The sequence below is a fragment of the Erpetoichthys calabaricus genome, chromosome 4 (assembly GCF_900747795.2).
Source record: "Erpetoichthys calabaricus chromosome 4, fErpCal1.3, whole genome shotgun sequence".
Lineage (NCBI taxonomy): Eukaryota > Metazoa > Chordata > Cladistia > Polypteriformes > Polypteridae > Erpetoichthys > Erpetoichthys calabaricus.
The window spans coordinates 263,364,260-263,382,318 of NC_041397.2; the positions used below are offsets into that span (position 1 = coordinate 263,364,260).

The 18,059-nt window shown below is 38.8% G+C and overlaps 1 protein-coding gene across 2 annotated transcripts in view; it reads right to left on the bottom strand.

Moving 5' to 3' along the window:
- The window catches only part of LOC114650837 (uncharacterized), a 112,317-nt gene that overhangs the window by 25,661 nt on the left and 68,597 nt on the right, over positions 1-18,059 (bottom strand). Inside the window, exons 8-15 of one of the 2 annotated variants that reach the window (XM_051925678.1) lie at positions 16,352-16,399; positions 15,923-15,970; positions 12,839-12,898; positions 12,241-12,300; positions 11,753-11,800; positions 11,386-11,445; positions 3,627-3,686; positions 1,916-1,969 (exon numbers count right to left, since the gene is read on the bottom strand). In XM_051925678.1, the coding sequence (XP_051781638.1) occupies positions 1,916-1,969; positions 3,627-3,686; positions 11,386-11,445; positions 11,753-11,800; positions 12,241-12,300; positions 12,839-12,898; positions 15,923-15,970; positions 16,352-16,399 (438 nt within the window). The remainder of the gene's footprint in view (positions 1-1,915; positions 1,970-3,626; positions 3,687-11,385; positions 11,446-11,752; positions 11,801-12,240; positions 12,301-12,838; positions 12,899-15,922; positions 15,971-16,351; positions 16,400-18,059) is intronic. The other variant, XM_051925679.1, reaches the window with a different exon arrangement.

An 18,059-nucleotide genomic window follows, 5' to 3' on the forward strand; every position in this document is an offset into this window, starting at 1 on the left:
ATTTTTCTGTAGACCAGTGTTATCAGTCATTCAAAACACTTTGTAATAACAGGGGTGAGAGTGATTGGTTGATAGTCGTTAAGACAGGTTATCATAGGTTTTTTTTGAAACAGGCAAGATGATCATGCATTTCAGGCACAAGGGGACTATACATGAGGAGAGAGATAGATTAAATATGTGCGTAAATACCTCTGCTAGTTGGTCAACGCAGGGTTGGAGCACACATCCTTGCACACCATCAAGACCTGCTTCTTTCGTTATGTTGATGTTATTGAGTGCTCGTCGTACCTCATGTCTGTGTACAACAACAGGCTGTGAGTCTTCTCTCAGTTTGAAGCTGACTGGAGGCTGGTTATTGTCTTTGTCAAACCGAGCAAAGAAACCATTATGTTCCTCTGCTAGGTTGGCATTGTTGTTGGCTGGCGTGTGTTGTATGTCATTCCTCTTTTTGCAACCCGTGATTGATCGATTGCCTTGCACAGTGGGTTGGAGGTGTTGTTAAAGTCCTCCTCAATCCACCGTTTGTACTTAAGTTTTGCAGACCTGATGCCTCTTTGAGGTTAGCTCAAGCAGCTCTATAGGCTGAGGTGTTTCCTGATTTAAATGCTGTTTCTCTCATCTCGAGCAGCTGCTTGACTTCCTCATTCACCCATGGTTTCTCTTTTGGGTACATTCTGATCCTTTTATTAACAATGATGTCCACACAGTAATTAATATATGATAGCATGGGTGAAGTATATGTATCTAAGTCTGCCTGATGGCAAAATATATTCCAATCCATGTGTTCAAAGCAGTCCTGGAATTGGGAGATGGTACTTTAATAGTCTTGCTCCCTGGTTTAGCATTGTTAATGGGAGCTTTGTGCACAGGGTCAAGAAACAAAATAAGATGGTCAGACTGTCCTAGGTGGGAGCATGGCATAACCTTGTAGGCATCTTTCATGTTTGTATAAACATGATCTAAGATGTTTTCCCTTCTAGTTTTGCAGTTTACATGTTGGTAAAATCTGGGAAGAACATTCTTAAGATTCGCTTGATTAAAATCTCTGGCAATGATAAAAATTCTGTCAGGGTGTGCATTCTGTTGTTAACTGATGATGTCATATAATCGCTCGAGTGCTGACTTAACATTAACCTGTGGTGGTATGTATACTGCCATAACAATGAGAACTGTTTGTTCCCTTGGCAAGTAAAATGGATGGCACCTTAGCATTAAATATTCCACATCCAGACGGCATAACTTGTTGATTATATATCATTAATATAAACACAGTGTCCCCCTCCTGTTTTCTTACTAGAGTCGAATATTCTGTCTATTATGCTGGGATTCAGCCAATTCTCCAAAAAAAATCAGAAGGCAGCAGTCCTTTGCAGTTTTATGTGTGGCATTATCTCGTAGTTGGAGTTCGTCCATTTTGGTGGAGAGTGATCTAGCATTTTCAAGAAGACTACTAGGGAAAAGGGCTTTATATGGAGCAGTTTTTGGCTTAACTAGTGAACCTGCTTGTTTATTTCTTTTCTGCTTCCTCGTCCTGTGTTGTCTCCCTCTAGGAAGAGGAGTCAATGTTAGTCTTGGTGATCTGAGAAGCTCCTGCGGTACTGCTTCCAACAATGATTTGTGCAGTTCAAACTGATCTGTAAATGCTTCTGGTGACTGTAGTAAATGTTTGCACTCAACTGTAAGACCATGATAGTCAGTATTTAAAAAAAACACCTATTTTGGCGAGAATGAAACTGCTGCATCTGTGTGCACCTAATATTGTGGACCATGAATCCATATTTCTACCTACTATAGGATAATACTTTTTCATGGAAGATTTGGAAGTGGGTGTAAATTTAGGGTAAAAATTAAATTTGTAATTCATACCTAATGTATGAGGTTTCTTTTCCAATCCACTATTACATGAAATACATACCTGCTTTAGTGATGTTTTCTTCATTATTCAAAGTTTCAGGGTTTGTTACTTTACCTAAAATTAATACATAATATATAATGGATAAGGACAATATCTTATTGCACATCTCTTAAAATTTCTGCCAATTCTTGTTTTTTTAACATTTTTCCACTGTAGTAAACTTTTTAATTCTTGCTATCTCTGCATCACCCATGTACTGGCATTATAAAATAAAAATGCTGAAGAGAAGAGAATAAATCATATTTTCCAAGTAGAAGGATCAGAGGCAAAAAGACTACCCATCCATCCACTATATCCTAACTACAGGGTCACGGGGGTCTGCTGGAGCCAATCCCAGCCAACACAGGGTGCAAGGCAGGAAACAAACCCTGGGCAGGGCGCCAGTCCACCACAGGGCACGCACGCACATACACCAGGGACAATTTAGAATCACCAATGCACCTAATCTGCATGTCTTTGGACTGTGGGAGGAAACCCACACAGATACGGGGAGAACATGCAAACTCCATGCAGCAAGGACCCGGGAAGTGAACCCAGGTCTCCTAACTGCGAGGCAGCAGTGCAACCCACTGTGCCACTGTGCTGCTGGCAAAAAGACTAGTTGAACCAAAACACCACAGCCCACTTTCGGCCATCATATTATTACTAATAACATAGTTACTGCTATAGTAAAAAATACAATAAATGGCAGCTGCTGTGAAAATAAATGCCTGCAGCCATACCAGTGAAAACTTTGGTGGCTACTGGAAGAGGTGTTGGCAAAGCCAGTAAGAGGAGTATTCTGGTCTGAATGTAAATCCTAATACCCCAGTACAATGATGAGGACACTGTACTGTAAACATTGCACCATCCTTCAGATGGGACATAAAAGTGAGGTCCTGACTCTCTGTGGCCATAAAAGATCCATGGGTATTGTTCGTAAAGAGTAGGGTGTATGACAATATCCTACCTAAACTGCCCATCATAGCCTAGTCATTCTGGCCGCCAAATCATTCACTTTCTCTAACTGGCTAACTACCTCTCACAAATGTGTTTTTCTGTATCAGATTTACTTTGTTAACTTAATGGAACTGTATAGCCACTACTGTGTGCTCCATGTCATTTTTGCCATAAACTGAAGTAAGACTACAGATTTATGCATTACAAGTTGCTTATTCAGTTTATCATGATAGTTGTGTGGAAGATGTTTAGAGCGGGAATACAAAAGAAAGTCCTGTGTGATGCAATATAGCACAGAATTTGTTTAAAGAGCTGACTGGCAAATCTAAATCTTTTACCATTTCATGCATGTTTACTTAAATACTTTTAATGAAATATTTTCAAATTTAAAATAGAAAAAATGGGTTCTAATCCTCCCTAGGAATTTATGTGAAGCAACAACATAGCAATATTTAAAATGATCAGAATATCCAATTCCCCAACAAACCAAAAGAATTGATATCGAATTAAGAAATTGGTTTGGAAAATGTCCTGCAGGCACAGCAGCTCTTCAAAATGGAGGAGGACTACTCCACTAGACCATCAGATTAATGTATGGTGTTCTTTTACACATTACTTAAGATCCTCTGTCAGCAACTATGTTTGATAAACAAAATGAAAATCAAAAAATCTGGTATAAGATGTTTGTTTCTGTCAACATAGGTTAATAGACTAGCACATATTGTATTTTTTTATAAATCAGAAACAAGGTATAACATTTTATATCCAATACCAGACTCATTTTCTGTCTTTCCAGTTTGTTCTGCTGGTAGCACAATTGCCTCATTGCAATCTAAAAAAAGAACCAAACAAATAAAATTTCATCTTCAGGTTATATTAATTTTTCCAGATTATCATAACATAACATTTTCAAACCCACTTAATCCAGTTCAGAGCCTACCCAGCAGTATTTGGTATAATTTACAGTAAGAAACCCCCCACCCTGGCAGATGTGCCAGTTCTTTCAGAGTCACATCAAATCATACCATTATAACATAAAAAATACCAACAGTCTCTATAGTATGGTAAGCTGAATTATCATTTATAGATACTGAAAAATGATTTTTAATATATCAGGAAATGCATTTAAGATACGAGATCCTGGGACGAGACGAGACTTTTTCATAGAGATAATTTCATGACCAGCGAGATGAGACTTTGTACCAAGAGATTTAACCACGGCCGGGGCCAGAAATAAAAGACAAAGAGTAGATGACAAAGTAGAAAGTCGTAAGGAGATTCAAAAACGTTGGCGCAATACACTTGCAGAGCAGGTTAAGAAATAATTAAAGTACTAAAATTCAAAAGTCTCAAAAAAATGATAGTAAAGATCACATTAGCGCAAACAAATGAAAATTATTACTCGGTGAAATAATGGAACAGTGAAAAGAGATCAAATATATGGACATAGGTGATGTGATAGATGTATGTAGATATTGTTCGGATTTAAACTTTAAGTCGGAGACTCATAGATCATCTAATTCGTGTTGCCATCAGGGAAAAGTAGTGTTTCTTCCCAATGAAGAGGTGTATTCATGAGAATTAAAAGTTATGTTGTTTGGTGAAAGTGAAATCCACAAACACGAGCGGCAGAGACGTGAAGTGGCTAACTCATAGCGTAGGCCGGGGGGGGCTGGCGAGCAAAGCAAGCAGGGGGTGAAGCCCCCTAGTCTTAACATAAATTACATATATCTAAAGATATGTCTAGTTCAACATATCTTAAGTGTATTTTGAACTATTTTAAATAGGTTTCAAAAGATTTTAAAATGAGACTATAAATGGTTTATTTTAAAATATCTCAAATGCATTTTAAGATGTGTGAAATGTATTTCAAGGCATCTTGAAATAAGCTCCCCATACATTGTGAGATATTACAATTAGATTTTGAGATATCTTAAAGTAAGTCTGTAGGCATTTTGAAATATCTCAATGTGACTTCCTGTAAAATTGCCTATGTTTTAAATAGGATTTCTTGTTTATTTCTTGAACTGAATTTGAGACATTTAAAAATAAGCAGGAAGTTAAAGTATTTTGAGATATCTTGAAATGCATTCAGACATCTAAAAATGGACAGGAAATTAATTTAAGATTTCATAAAATGCATATGAGGTATCTCAAAAATGATTGCAGATATCTTAAAATATAAAGGAGCATATTTTGTATACCCAGCCACAGGGATGCACAAACCAGTGTGTTTCTTCATGCCAGTCCCAAGCCCGGATAAATGGGGAGGGTTACATCAGGAAGGGCATCCGGTGTAAAATTTTGCCAAATCAATATGCAAACAACAATACAAATTTCCATACCGGATCGGTTGAGCCCCGGATTAACAACGATGCCACCAGTACTGTTAGCCAACAGGGTGCTGGCGGAAATTGGGCTACTGTTGGCCGAAGAAGAAGAAGAAGAGGGGGCAGGAGGAGAGGAGGAAGGTAAAGACAGTGGAACTGAGGGTAGGAACTTTGAATGTTGGCAGTATGACTGGTAAGGGGAGAGAGTTAGCCGATATGATGGAGAAAAGGAAGGTTGATATATTGTGCGTGCAAGAGACTAAATGGAAGGGGAGTAAGGCCAGGTGGATCGGAGGTGGATTCAAATTGTTCTATCATGGTGTGTAGGAGGAGAAATGGAGTAGGAGTTATTCTGAAGGAACAGTATGTCAAGAGGGTTTTGGAGGTGAAAAGAGTATCAGGCAGAGTAATGATTATGAAGCTGGAAATTGGAGGTGTGATGATGAATGTTGTTAGTGCATATGCCCCGCAAGTTGGGTGTGCAATGGGTGAGAAAGAAAATTTTTGGAGTGAGCTGGATGAAGTGATAAACAGTGTACCCAAGGGACAGAAAGTGGTGATTGGAGCGGATTTCAATGAGCATGTTGGTGAAGGGAACAGAGGAGATGAGGAGGTGATGGGTAGGTATGGTGTCAAGGAGAGGAATGAAGAAAGTCAGAGGATAGTGGATTTTGCCAAAAGGATGGACACGGCTGTGGTGAATACATATTTTAAGAAGATGGAGGAACATAGGGTTACGTACAAGAGTGGAGGAAGATGCACACAGGTAGATTACATCCTATGCAGAAGAGTTGATCTGAAGGAGACTGAAGACTGCAAAGTGGTGGCAGGGGAAAGTGTAGTTAAGCAGCATAGGATGGTGGTCTGTAGGATGACGTTGGAGATCAAGAAGAGGAAGAGAGTGAGGGCAGAGGCAAGGATCAAATGGTGGAAGTTGAAAAAGGCAGACTGCAAGGTTGAATTTAAGGAGGAGGTGAGATAGGCGCTGGGTGGCAGTGAAGAGTTACCAGACAGCTGGGATGTAGTAAGGGTGACAGCAAGAAGGGTGCTTGACGTGACATCTGGAAAGAGGAAGGAGGAAAAGGAAACCTGGTGGTGGAATGAGGCAATACAGGAGAGTATACAGAGGAAGAGGATGGCAAAGAAGAAGTGGGATAGTCAGAGAGATGCATAAAGTAGACAAGAGTACAAGGAGATAAGGTGCAAGGTGAAGAGAGAGGTGGCAAAGGCTAAGGAAAAGGCGTATGATGAGTTGTATGAGAGGTTGGACACTAAGAAGGGAGAAAAGGACCTGTACCGATGGGCTAGACAGAGGGACCGATCTGGGAAAGATGTGCAGCAGGTTAGGGTGATAAAGGATAAAGATGGAAACGTTCTCACAAGCGAGGAGAGTGTGTTGAGCAGATGGAAAGAGTACTTTGAGAGGCTGATGAATGAAGAGAATGAGAGAAAGAAGAGGTTGGATGATGTGGAGATAGTGAATCAGGAAGTGCCACGGATTAGCAAGGAGGAAGTAAGGACAGCTATGAAGAGTATGAAAAATAGAAAGGCCATTGGTGCAGATGACATACCTGTGGAAGCATGGAAGTGTTTAGGAGAGATGGCAGTGGAGTTTTTAACCAGATTCTTTAATGGGATCTTGGAAAGTGAGAGGATGCCTGAGGAGTGGAGAAGAAGCGTACTGGTGCCGATATTTAAGAATAAGGGGGATGTGCAGGACTGCAGTAACTACAGGGGAATAAAATTGATGAGCCACAGCATGAAGTTATGGGAAAGAGTAGTGGAAGCTAGGTTAATAAGTGAGGTGATGATTAGTGAGCAGCAGTATGGTTTCATGCCAAGAAAGAGCACCACAGATGCAATGTTTGCTCTTAGGATGTTGACAGAGAAGTTTAGAGAAGGCCAGAAGGAGCTGCATTGCGTCTTTGTTGACCTGGAGAAAGCATAGGACAGGGAGCCTCGAGAGGAGCTGTGGTATTGTATGAGGAAGTCGGGAGTGGCAAAGAAGTATGTAAGAGTTGTACAGGATATGTACGAGGGAAGTGTGACAGTGGTGAGGTCTGCGTTAGGAGCAACAGATGCATTCAAGGTGGAGGTGGGATTACATAAGGGATCAGCTCTGAGCCCTTTCTTATTTGCAATGATGATGGACAGGTTGACAGACAAGATTAGACAGGAGTCCCTGTGGACTATGATGTTTGCTGATGACATTGTGATCTGTTGCGATAGTAGGGAGCAGGTTGAGGAGACCCTGGAGAGGTGGAGATATGCTCCTGAGAGGAGAGGAACGAAGGTCAGTAGGAACAAGACAGAATACATGTGTGTAAATGAGAGGGAGGTCAGTGGAATGGTGAGGAGTAGAGTTGGCGAAGGTGGATGAGTTTAAATACTTGGGATCAATATTACAGAGTAATGGGGATTGTGGAAGAGAGGTGAAAAAGAGAGTGCAGGCAGAGTGGAATGGGTGGAGAAGAGTGTCAGGAGTGATTTGTGACAGACAGGTATCAGCAAGAGTGAAAGGGAAGGTCTACAGGATGGTAGTGAGACCAGCTATGTTATATGGGTTGGAGACGGTGGCACTGACCAGAAAGCAGGAGACAAAGCTGTAGGTAGAAGAGTTAAAGATGTTAAGATTTGCATTGTGTGTGACGAGGATGGATAGGATTAGAAATGAGTACATTAGAGGGTCAGCTCAAGTTGGACGCTTGGGAGACAAGGTCAGAGAGGTGAGATTGCGTTGATTTGGACATGTGCAGAGGAGAGATGCTGGGTATATTGGGAGAAGGATGCTAAGGATACAGCTGCCAGGGAAGAGGAAAAGAGGAAGGCCTAAGTGAAGGTTTATGGATGTGGAGAGAGAGGACATGCAGGTGATGGGTGTAACAGAACAAGATGCAGAGGACAGAAAGATATGGAAGAAAATGATCCGCTGTGGCAACCCCTAACGGGAGCAGCCGAAAGAAGAAGAAAATATATTGAGACATATGGAAATGAGTTTCAGATATCTTAAAAAGTGCACTGCATTTTAAGATATCAAAAATTCATTTTGAGTTATTTCTAAATGTTAACTTGGCTTGCCATACTATAGATATTTCTGCTTTTTCTTGAACTAAAACATGTGAATACGCCAATGATTGTAAGTGAATTTACCGTGAATTTCTCTATCATTTGACTGAATCAGCTATATGAGGGGAATTTGAATAATATCTAAATGTATAGTACAGGCTCTCACAATGTCTGTGATCCTTTAATAAAGAATCTGAACCTAATATGCAATTTTTTGACAAATTTCTTTTCAGACACCTGTTTTCTGTACAATAATTAAAACTGATTTATTCAGAGTTGCACAATAGTGCAGTGGTAACACTGCTCCTGCCTCACAGAGTTTTTGTGGGTTTTGACCTCTTCTATCATCTGCAATAGTTTTTCTGTTGGCCTTTAAGTTTTTATTCAACATCCCAAAAGTATGTTAAGCTAATTGCCATGTTCATTTTACCCTGTATGCATTAATGTTGATGAGGTGTTAATGTGCCATGAACTAGACTGGCGACCCATCCTGGGTTGGTTTCTGCCTTGCTTCTCATGCTGCTGGAATGGGCATAATTTTGAGTGCCCATCCCAACATTCTGGCACAAGCAAGTCCTGGAAAGGGTAATAGTCTATTTTGAAAATCATATGCACTTCCAATATATCAAAAAATCTGGTAAATGATGCAAAATATGAAAAAACAGATAAATGTAATCAATATGTTCATTTTTCTGTCAAACTTCAGTAACCTTCTGTTTTTATGAAGTTATAATTTTAAAATGGTCCCTACTTGTTAATGAATCAAGAGGGTAGTAATATTAAATATGAAACTAATTTCATATACCTTCATTTTAACACAGTCAGTTAGTCAATCAGTGAGTCATTGTCCAACCCTCTACATCCTAACACAGGGTCTTGGGGGTCTGCTGGAGCCAATCCCAGCCAGCACAGGGTGCAAGGCAGGAACAAATCCCAGGCAGGGCGCCAGCCCACCGCAGTAAGTGACGGCCTCGTTTGGAGGGTGCTGTTGCCTTGGGGGCTGCGGGAATCGATCACAGGATGCCGTGATTCATGATCGTTTGTTCTGCCGCTTCTCCACGGCGGGGCCACCCATTTTAGCACAACATATGTATAAATGTCTGTAAGTAAACTTTAGACATTACATTACAAAAAGTTTCAAACAGCAGTAGCACTCATTTAATAATCCTGATCCAGAATTGGGCTCACTAGCATTGGTGTATACTGAAGACATAAGCTAGGGTATATTCATTTTATGACCCTTTAATTCCATTACAGGGTTGTAGTGAACAAATTGGTATTCCAACATTAAATGATGCAAGGCAGAAACTAGCCCTGCAGGGGGCTTCAGTCCATCACTAGCTGCACCAACCACACAGGCCGCCCTGACACATTTTAGATTTACGAACATAGATATCTTTAAGAGGAAACATATTTTGACAAGTGAAGAATGTCCAAAATCTGCAATATTATGGGGGACATCTTATATTTTCTACTCTGGAAGATTGTGGGTTCGCTTCCCGGTTCCTCCCTGTGTGGATAGCGCTTTGAGTACTGAGAAAAGCGCTATATAAATGTAATGAATTATTATTATTATTACTCGTTACTCTCTTTCTGAATTACAGCCTGTTGCTTAATGTGCTGAGGCATCTGATAATCCATTCTAAGTACACTGTTTACAAAGAGAGTGGCTTTTACAGTTAAAAATACATTTGTGCTGTTTACCCACATTTTCCCAATTTCCTCATGTTCTGAAATACAGAAATACATTAGCTCTGGAGTTCTATACAGTTGTGTCAAACTAGTAAAATTAGCCTAGTCAGTTAAAAAGTTGATTTCCAATTTGACATCTGAATAGTCACACCAGTAACAAAAATGTGGAGATGACTTAAGACAGGATTTGAATTGGAAGCCATAATTAACTTCTATCTAATAAGTAAACTGGATCAACAAACATCAATCACAATAAACTTCCAGAAACAAAGTCTAAGATTCCTCATGCTTTTGTTTACTTTCACAAAGTATGAAAAAGAGATTCATAACTCATTTTCAACCCAAAACACTGAAGAATGTCAACCTGATGTCAGTATGCTTTATAAGTCCAGTTCATTCAAAAAGCACATATACTTGATAGTGCGAGGTGAGGCCATTTAAAATCTGCTCCGGAGGTCCACATTCTTTTAGAGCGTTGGTTTGTAATTAAATACAGTATCCTTGTGAAAATCACCTCTCAAAAGGTATGTACAAGGTCTAACCATTTTCCCTTTACAATTATGAAAGGTTTCTCTGTTTTACTTAAAGTAGACACATTCTGCTGTATACAGTGCCCAAAATATTTATAATAGTTTCATTTTGAAGACAGTATAGTTAAGATGGATATGTAATGAATAGCTCACTATTGAATCTACTCAGTTTCCCACAAACCAGTAATTACCTGTGATGATATCTTCAGGCACCTCATTTTGCCTCTCCTCTACATTATCTGTTACCTATTACCTGCCCTCTTGTGTCCCAGGGAAGATAATGCCCTGACCACTCTCTCTCCCCCGGGCCTTCCACAATACTAGCATCCTGGTCGGATAATGCTCCTGGCCATCCATAACAAAACTTAATGAACCTGTACATCTACCACTATGTGAGTTTTACCATAAACTGAAGTTGGCTACTGACATGGGCATTAAAGTTGCTAAGTCAGTTTATCAGCAGAGTTGTGTGGAAGTTGTTAACAGTTGGAATACAATGCAATAAAGAATAGACTTTGTTTAAAGAGCTGACTAGCAAATCTGTATCTTTTACCAATTCATGTGTGTTTAATTAGCACTCATAAATATAACAATATCTTAAAGGATCAGAATATCCTATTCTCCAATAAACCAAAAGAATCGATATCTAATTAGGAAATTGGTTTGGAAAATGTCCTGCAGGCACAGCAGTTCTTCAAAATGGAGGACCCCTCCATCTAGACCACCAGATTAATGAACGGTTTTCTTTTACACATTACTTAAGATCCTCTGTCAGAAACTGTGTTTGATAAACAAAATGAAAATCAAAAAATCTGGTATCAGATGTTTGTTTGTGTCAACATAAGTCAATAAACTAGCACATATTGTATTTTTTATAAGTCACAAAGAGGGTATAACATTTTATATGGAATACATGACTCATTTCTTGTCTTTCCAGTTTGTTCTGCTGGTAGCACCATTGCCTCATTGCAAACTAAATAAAAAAACAAACACAAAAAACAAATAAAATTGCATCTTCAGGCATCACAGCAGCTCATCAGACTGGAGGACCACAAAAGCAATGACTAGTTTTCTTTCACACATTACTTAAGTTAATCTGTCAGCAAGTGTGTTTGATGAACAAAATGAAAAGCAACCAGCCAAGTATCAGATGTTTGTTTGTGTCAACATCATTCAATAGACTAGCACACATTTTTTTTTATTATTCAGAAAATTAAGATGGGTATGCAATGAATATGTTACCATTGAATATGTTCAGTGTCTCACAAAACAGCAGTTACCTGTGAAGATATCTTGAGGCCCCAAATCCAGCATTTCCTCTACATTATCTACAAAAATTCAGTATTAAATAAAATAAATACCATAGCATCACATGTATAACAACACATTAATTAGGTAATCAAGATAAAATAACATTCTCAAACCTGTTCAATGCATTTCAAGAGTTAAACAGCAACTCTACTCTACTTTAAATATAATTTTCCTTTCAATTCAATGTCTAGTTACAAATTTGGTTGGAAAATGTCCTGTATGCACGGCAGGTCTTTAAAAATGAGGACCCTCCACTAGACCACCAGAACAATGAACGGTATTCTTTCACACATGACTTAATTTTCTCTGTCAGAAAGTGTGTTTGATAAACAAAATGAATATCAAACAGCCTGTTACCAGATGTTTGCTTGTGTCAACTTCAGTTAATAGACAGTGAAAAGACTAGAGCACATTTTTTATTATTTAAAAAGAAGCTAAGATATTTTATATCCAATACCTGAATCATTTTCTTCCTTGTGAGTTTGTTGTGCTGCTGGTTCCAATGCTTTATTGCTATCTAAAAAAATAAATAAAACAGCAGTTTCAAATTATATTTATTCATCCAGATTGTTTCATGTTGAGTTAGAGTTATTCGTTGTGTAATACGATTTTGTTCTGTTTGGCTTTGAAATTAACACGCAAATGCTTTTTAAACTGACACTTTTACTGTAAAACTTCAGTAAAAACAATTTTTTGAATTAAATTTTCATCAATATCACATTCAATTTTTCATCGTGACAATGCAACGTATAACCGCCAATGATTGAATTTAATTTATTTGTCTCTATTAAATAAAATGACTTTTTCAAATGTTTGGCTCTGAGATTTGTTAATTGTCTTTGCAAAAGCTATTCTAACAGGAAACTGTTAACGTTTTAATATGAATGGCATATCAAGATCTCCTTTATTGTTTAATGTTATCCACGGAAGATTTACATTACCTTTCTTGGATACATCCTTCCTTCTACAGTAATTCGTGCAGTGGAAGACCAGAAAAGACTAGAGCACATTTTTTTATTATTCAAAAAGAAGCTAAGATATCTTATATCCAATACCTGAGTCATTTTCTTCCTCACCAGTTTGTTGTGCTGGTGGTGCCAATGCTTTATTGCTATCTAAAACATAAATAAAACAGCAGTTTCAAATTATATTCATTCATCCAGATTATCATAACATTTCCAAACCCACTTAATCCAGTCAGAGCCCATCCAGCAGTATTAGATGCCATGTAGAAACCCACCCTAGCAAAGGTGCCAGTTCGTTTCAGAGCATTAATGGATGATATCAGAATAAAATGAAACATAAAAATAATCTCTATAGTATGGCAAGCCAAATAATCATTTATAAATGTCGCAAAATGCATTTGATTATATCAGAAATGCATTTAAAATATCTTAAAATGAATTATAGATATCTAAAAATACTATATGTCTGTTTCAAGATACTGTACTTTAAGTGTATTTTGAGACATTTTGTAAAAGATTTCAAATGCATTCCTAGATAAGTGAAATGTAATTCGACACATCTTGAAATAAGTTCCCTGTGCATTTTGAGATATCTTAAAATAAGTCAGATGTCTGAAATGTAATTCAAGATATCTCAGAATGACTTCCTGTAAAAATGACATTATACCTTAAAATTTATTTTAGATATCTTCATGTTGACTCATATTTCAGATATTTAAAGTATATTTTTAGATATCTCAGATTAATTTCTAGATTGCCTCTAGTTCATGTCTATGGCAAGCCGAATTAACAGAGATATCACAAAATTAGTTTCAGGTATCTTAAAATGCAATTAACATTTTAGGATATCTGAAACTAATTTCCAGATATCTCAAAATATGTTTCTTCATGTATCTCTAAATGTTAATTTGGCTGCGATTCATTTTAGATATCTATGTATTTGAAAATATCTTGAATTCTATTTCAACATATCTGAAACTTATTTTAAGATATCTTTAAAAAAGACAAGCCAATCAAAATGACACCTTTTATTGGCTAACTAAAAAGATTACAATATGCAAGCTTTCGAGGCAACTCAGGCCCCTTCTTCAGGCAAGATCAGGTTCTAGACAAATCCTAAGGAGAATTAAAGCAGACAGGAAGCACATGACCACAGTTTGGAATGCCACAGCAAAGGGTTGGTACACTTATTTAAATGAACATTTTTTTCATTTTGTCATTGTGGGTTATTGAGTGGAGATAGATATGCACAAATGGCAATTTTATCCACTTAATATTAAATCTGCAATACAATAAAGTATGCAGAAAGTGAAGAGGTCTGCATACTTTCTAAATCCACCATGAATCGTGCTCTGTATATTATGTAAAATAACAATACAACAAAGAAAGTAATGGATGAAAATATTTTATCTGTCTAATATTATAAGCCATGGCAGAACATGACTGCTGAAGAAGCAATATTGCAGAAGCAAAAGTAGGATTACAAGCAAAATATGTAAATGGCGCGGCTGAGTCTGTGGCATCCATGAGAGGTGCAGATCAACTCTGCAGTGACCTGTAGAGGTGGCAAACTTGGGATGCAGAGTGCTGCACTGAACAGAATCTGAAACATTGTTTGGACTGGGGGGAATACTTCTCATTGGATTTTAAATATGTTTATTTATTTATGCCTTTAAAACACTATGGGATTTTTATACCTCTGTTTTTTGTCTCAATATTTCTTTATTGATTTTGTATATTTTGGGACATGCACTGTTTTTGCACATTTGAGAATTCTGCAGTCTACATGTGTTTTGAGGACTTAGAAAAGGCATTCGACCGTGTCCCTCGGGGAATCCTGTGGGGGGTACTCCGAGAGTATGGGGTACCGGCCCCCCTGATAAGGGCTGTTCAGTCCCTGTACGATCGGTGCCAGAGCTTGGTCCGCATTGCCGGCAGTAAGTCGAACCCGTTTCCAGTGAGAGTTGGACTCCGCCAGGGCTGCCCTTTGTCACCGATTCTGTTCATAACTTTTATGGACAGAATTTCTAGGCGCAGCCAGGGCGTTGAGGGGGTCCAGTTTGGTGGGCTCAGGATTGGGTCACTGCTTTTTGCAGATGATGTTGTCCTGTTTGCTTCATCAGGCCGTGATCTTCAGCTCTCTCTGGATCGGTTCGCAGCCGAGTGTGAAGCGGCTGGGATGAGAATCAGCACCTCCAAATCCGAGACCATGGTCCTCAGCCGGAAAAGGGTGGAGTGCCCTCTCAGGGTTGGTAGCGAGATCCTGCCCCAAGTGGAGGAGTTCAAGTATCTCGGGGTCTTGTTCACGAGTGAGGGAAGAATGGAGCATGAGATCGACAGGCGGATCGGTGCGGCATCCGCAGTAATGCGGGCATTGCATCGGTCTGTCGTGGTGAAAAAGGAGCTGAGCCGCAAGGCGAAGCTCTCAATTTACCAGTCGATCTATGTTCCTACCCTCACCTATGGTCATGAGCTATGGGTAGTGACCGAAAGAACGAGATCGCGAATACAAGCGGCTGAAATGAGTTTCCTCCGCAGGGTGTCTGGGCTTTCCCTTAAAGATAGGGTGAGAAGCTCAGTCATCCGGGAGGGGCTCAGAGTAGAGCCGCTGCTCCTCCGCATCGAGAGGAGTCAGATGAGGTGGCTCGGGCATCTGATCAGGATGCCTCCTGGACGCCTCCCTGGTGAGGTGTTCCGGACACGTCCAACCGGGAGGAGGCCCCGGGGAAGACCCAGGACACGCTGGAGGGACTATGTCTCTCGACTGGCCTGGGAACGCCTTGGGATTCTCCCGGAAGAGCTAGAAGAAGTGGCCGGGGAGAGGGAAGTCTGGGCATCTCTGCTCAAGCTGCTGCCCCCGCGACCCGACCTCGGATAAGCGGGAGACAATGGATGGATGGATGGAGAATTCTGCACTGTGAAGAAATAACATTGACTTGAAAAATACCAAACATCCTTTAACAAAGTCTGGCCATTTTTCCAAAGGCAATTAAGAAAAGTTTTTCTGTTTTACCTAAAGTTGGCAAATTATCCTGCATTCAGTAACCAATATACTATATTTAGAATAAATTTGAAATATACAGTAATGTTTCTTCTTTATATGATTGTGAAGATGGGTATGTAGTAAACAACCTACCATTGAATTTATTTGATTTCTCACTGATCAGTAATTACCTGGGGATGTATCTTGAAGCATATCATCTTGGTCCTCCTCTGCATTATCTACAAAAATGCAGTATTAAATACAATAAATACAAAAAGATCACATATATGACAACAAATCAAATAGGTTATGTACATAACATTCTCAGGCCTGTTTAATCCATTTCAGAGGTTTATCAGCAACTCTAGTCTATTTTAATTACAATTTTGCTTTTCTGTTGCAGATTTTGCTTGGGAAATGAATTGAATTGCACAGCCACTACTGCTGTGCACAATGTGACTTTTGTCATACACTGGTCCCCTCAGAGTACAAGTGTAGGTGGGTTTGTGAGTTTGTCCTTCCAAATGGGGATAGACTCCAAGTCACCATGGTTCTGAATTGGATTTAGTGAGATTTGAGAATGTTATGATAAACTCTTGTTAGACAGATTCATGACACACCTGGATCAGTGCTTTGTTTGTAGATAATCACATCTTCAATCCTTTCATCTTAAAATAAACAAAAGAAGCAATTTAATGTTTTAAAGCCGACACTGTATAGCTTGAGAATTTCTTTACTAAGTAATTCTGACTTTGTAGGTCACCCTTTTAGACAAAGCAAGTGGTTGAAAGTACACAGATTGAAAATATAAGAATGCCAAATTACTATAGCTATACACAATGAAATTAACAATGAATTATACTGTATATACTGTGTAAAAGAATAGTGCTAAATGTTTTAGATAGGAAGTGATGTGAATACATGTGGTACAGCAGCATAAGTATTCACACTTCATTGTGATGGGGGTGCAGTTGATGGTATTTGTTTTGTGTGTGAGGAAAGACTCAGGGTGACTTTATAGTCATGTTGTTTCATTTTGTTTACTTTAAATTGTGCCTTTCCTTGAGATAAATTTAGACATGGAATGGAGCATAGTATTTACCAAAAACTATTTTTGAAAGAAAAAATCCTGTGGTATCTGATCATTTAAAGTTACCAAAACCTGGCATTATGTTACCAATAAACTTGTGCAACGGGTTTGACAGGGCGGGTGGCAGTAAGAAAGCCACTCTTTAAAGGACAAAATAGGGCCTTGAAATACTGGCTGTGGACTACCGCAGACTGGACAAAGTCTCCTCTTCAAAGTAGAAACTGAGACTTGCATTTTTGTTAAGCTGTGCTCGAAGCAGTTCTTGAAGTTGTTGTGTTGTGAGGTGTCTTCTGATTGGGCTGTGACTTTGGGTCTGCCAGATCTCTTCCTATCTGAGTTTCTTCCAGTTTCCAATTTCTTTGGATTTTGTAGGACACCATTGTACTCCTCTGTCTCATTTCATAAGTTAATTGCAGTTTTCTTGCCATTATCACTGGAACATTGTCCAAGAAGTACTTCAGAGGGTGTAGTACCACAGTCTGTTCTACCTCTGCTTTAAGACAGACAGAGGGGCTTTAAGTAATCGACAGAAGCTGGGACACCTGAGCTAATTGTTTGCTTCAACTTGCAAGGCTTAATTTACTTTAACTACTGCAGAACATCTGTAGGCTGTAACCTATTAGTTGATCCCTGAAAAAGGCCCATTTGCAATATTCTGAAATTTCCTTTTTTCAGTTTTGCTAACCTAAACTTTAAATTTAATCCTTTGGCGGTTTACTGCTTACCCTTTCGCTATTTTAGGTCATTCATTGCATTTCAACTGATTAAATTTATAGGAAAAGCTTTTTGACCAGTACTATATGTTTGTAGACAAGTGGGAATTGTATATATTTTATATATCTGTTGCATGCTGTATACATTCTGTCTATTACTTTTTTTTGTATTGTACTTGGTTGTTGTTGTATTTGCTTTTCTGAGGAGCCATGCAAGTACGAATTTCATTACAGGACATAAATGACAATTAGGGTTAGGGTTAAAGTTGACTTGATTGAATTTGGCTTAAAGGTGGATTGAAACAATTAGACAGTTCACTGAGTGCGAAATTTCTAAAGCAATCCAATGCCTAATGAAAGTAGAGCTCAAAGCAGGAGTGGTGATTTAAACAGCAAAGAACAATAATGCTTTTCTCAATGTTGTCCAACCAATGGCAAGTTTATGGTTAAGTTTATGCCTGAAGAGTCTCCCAGAAAAAACCCTGTTAAACAAATACCTTTGCTCTGTGTATCCAGTAATCACAT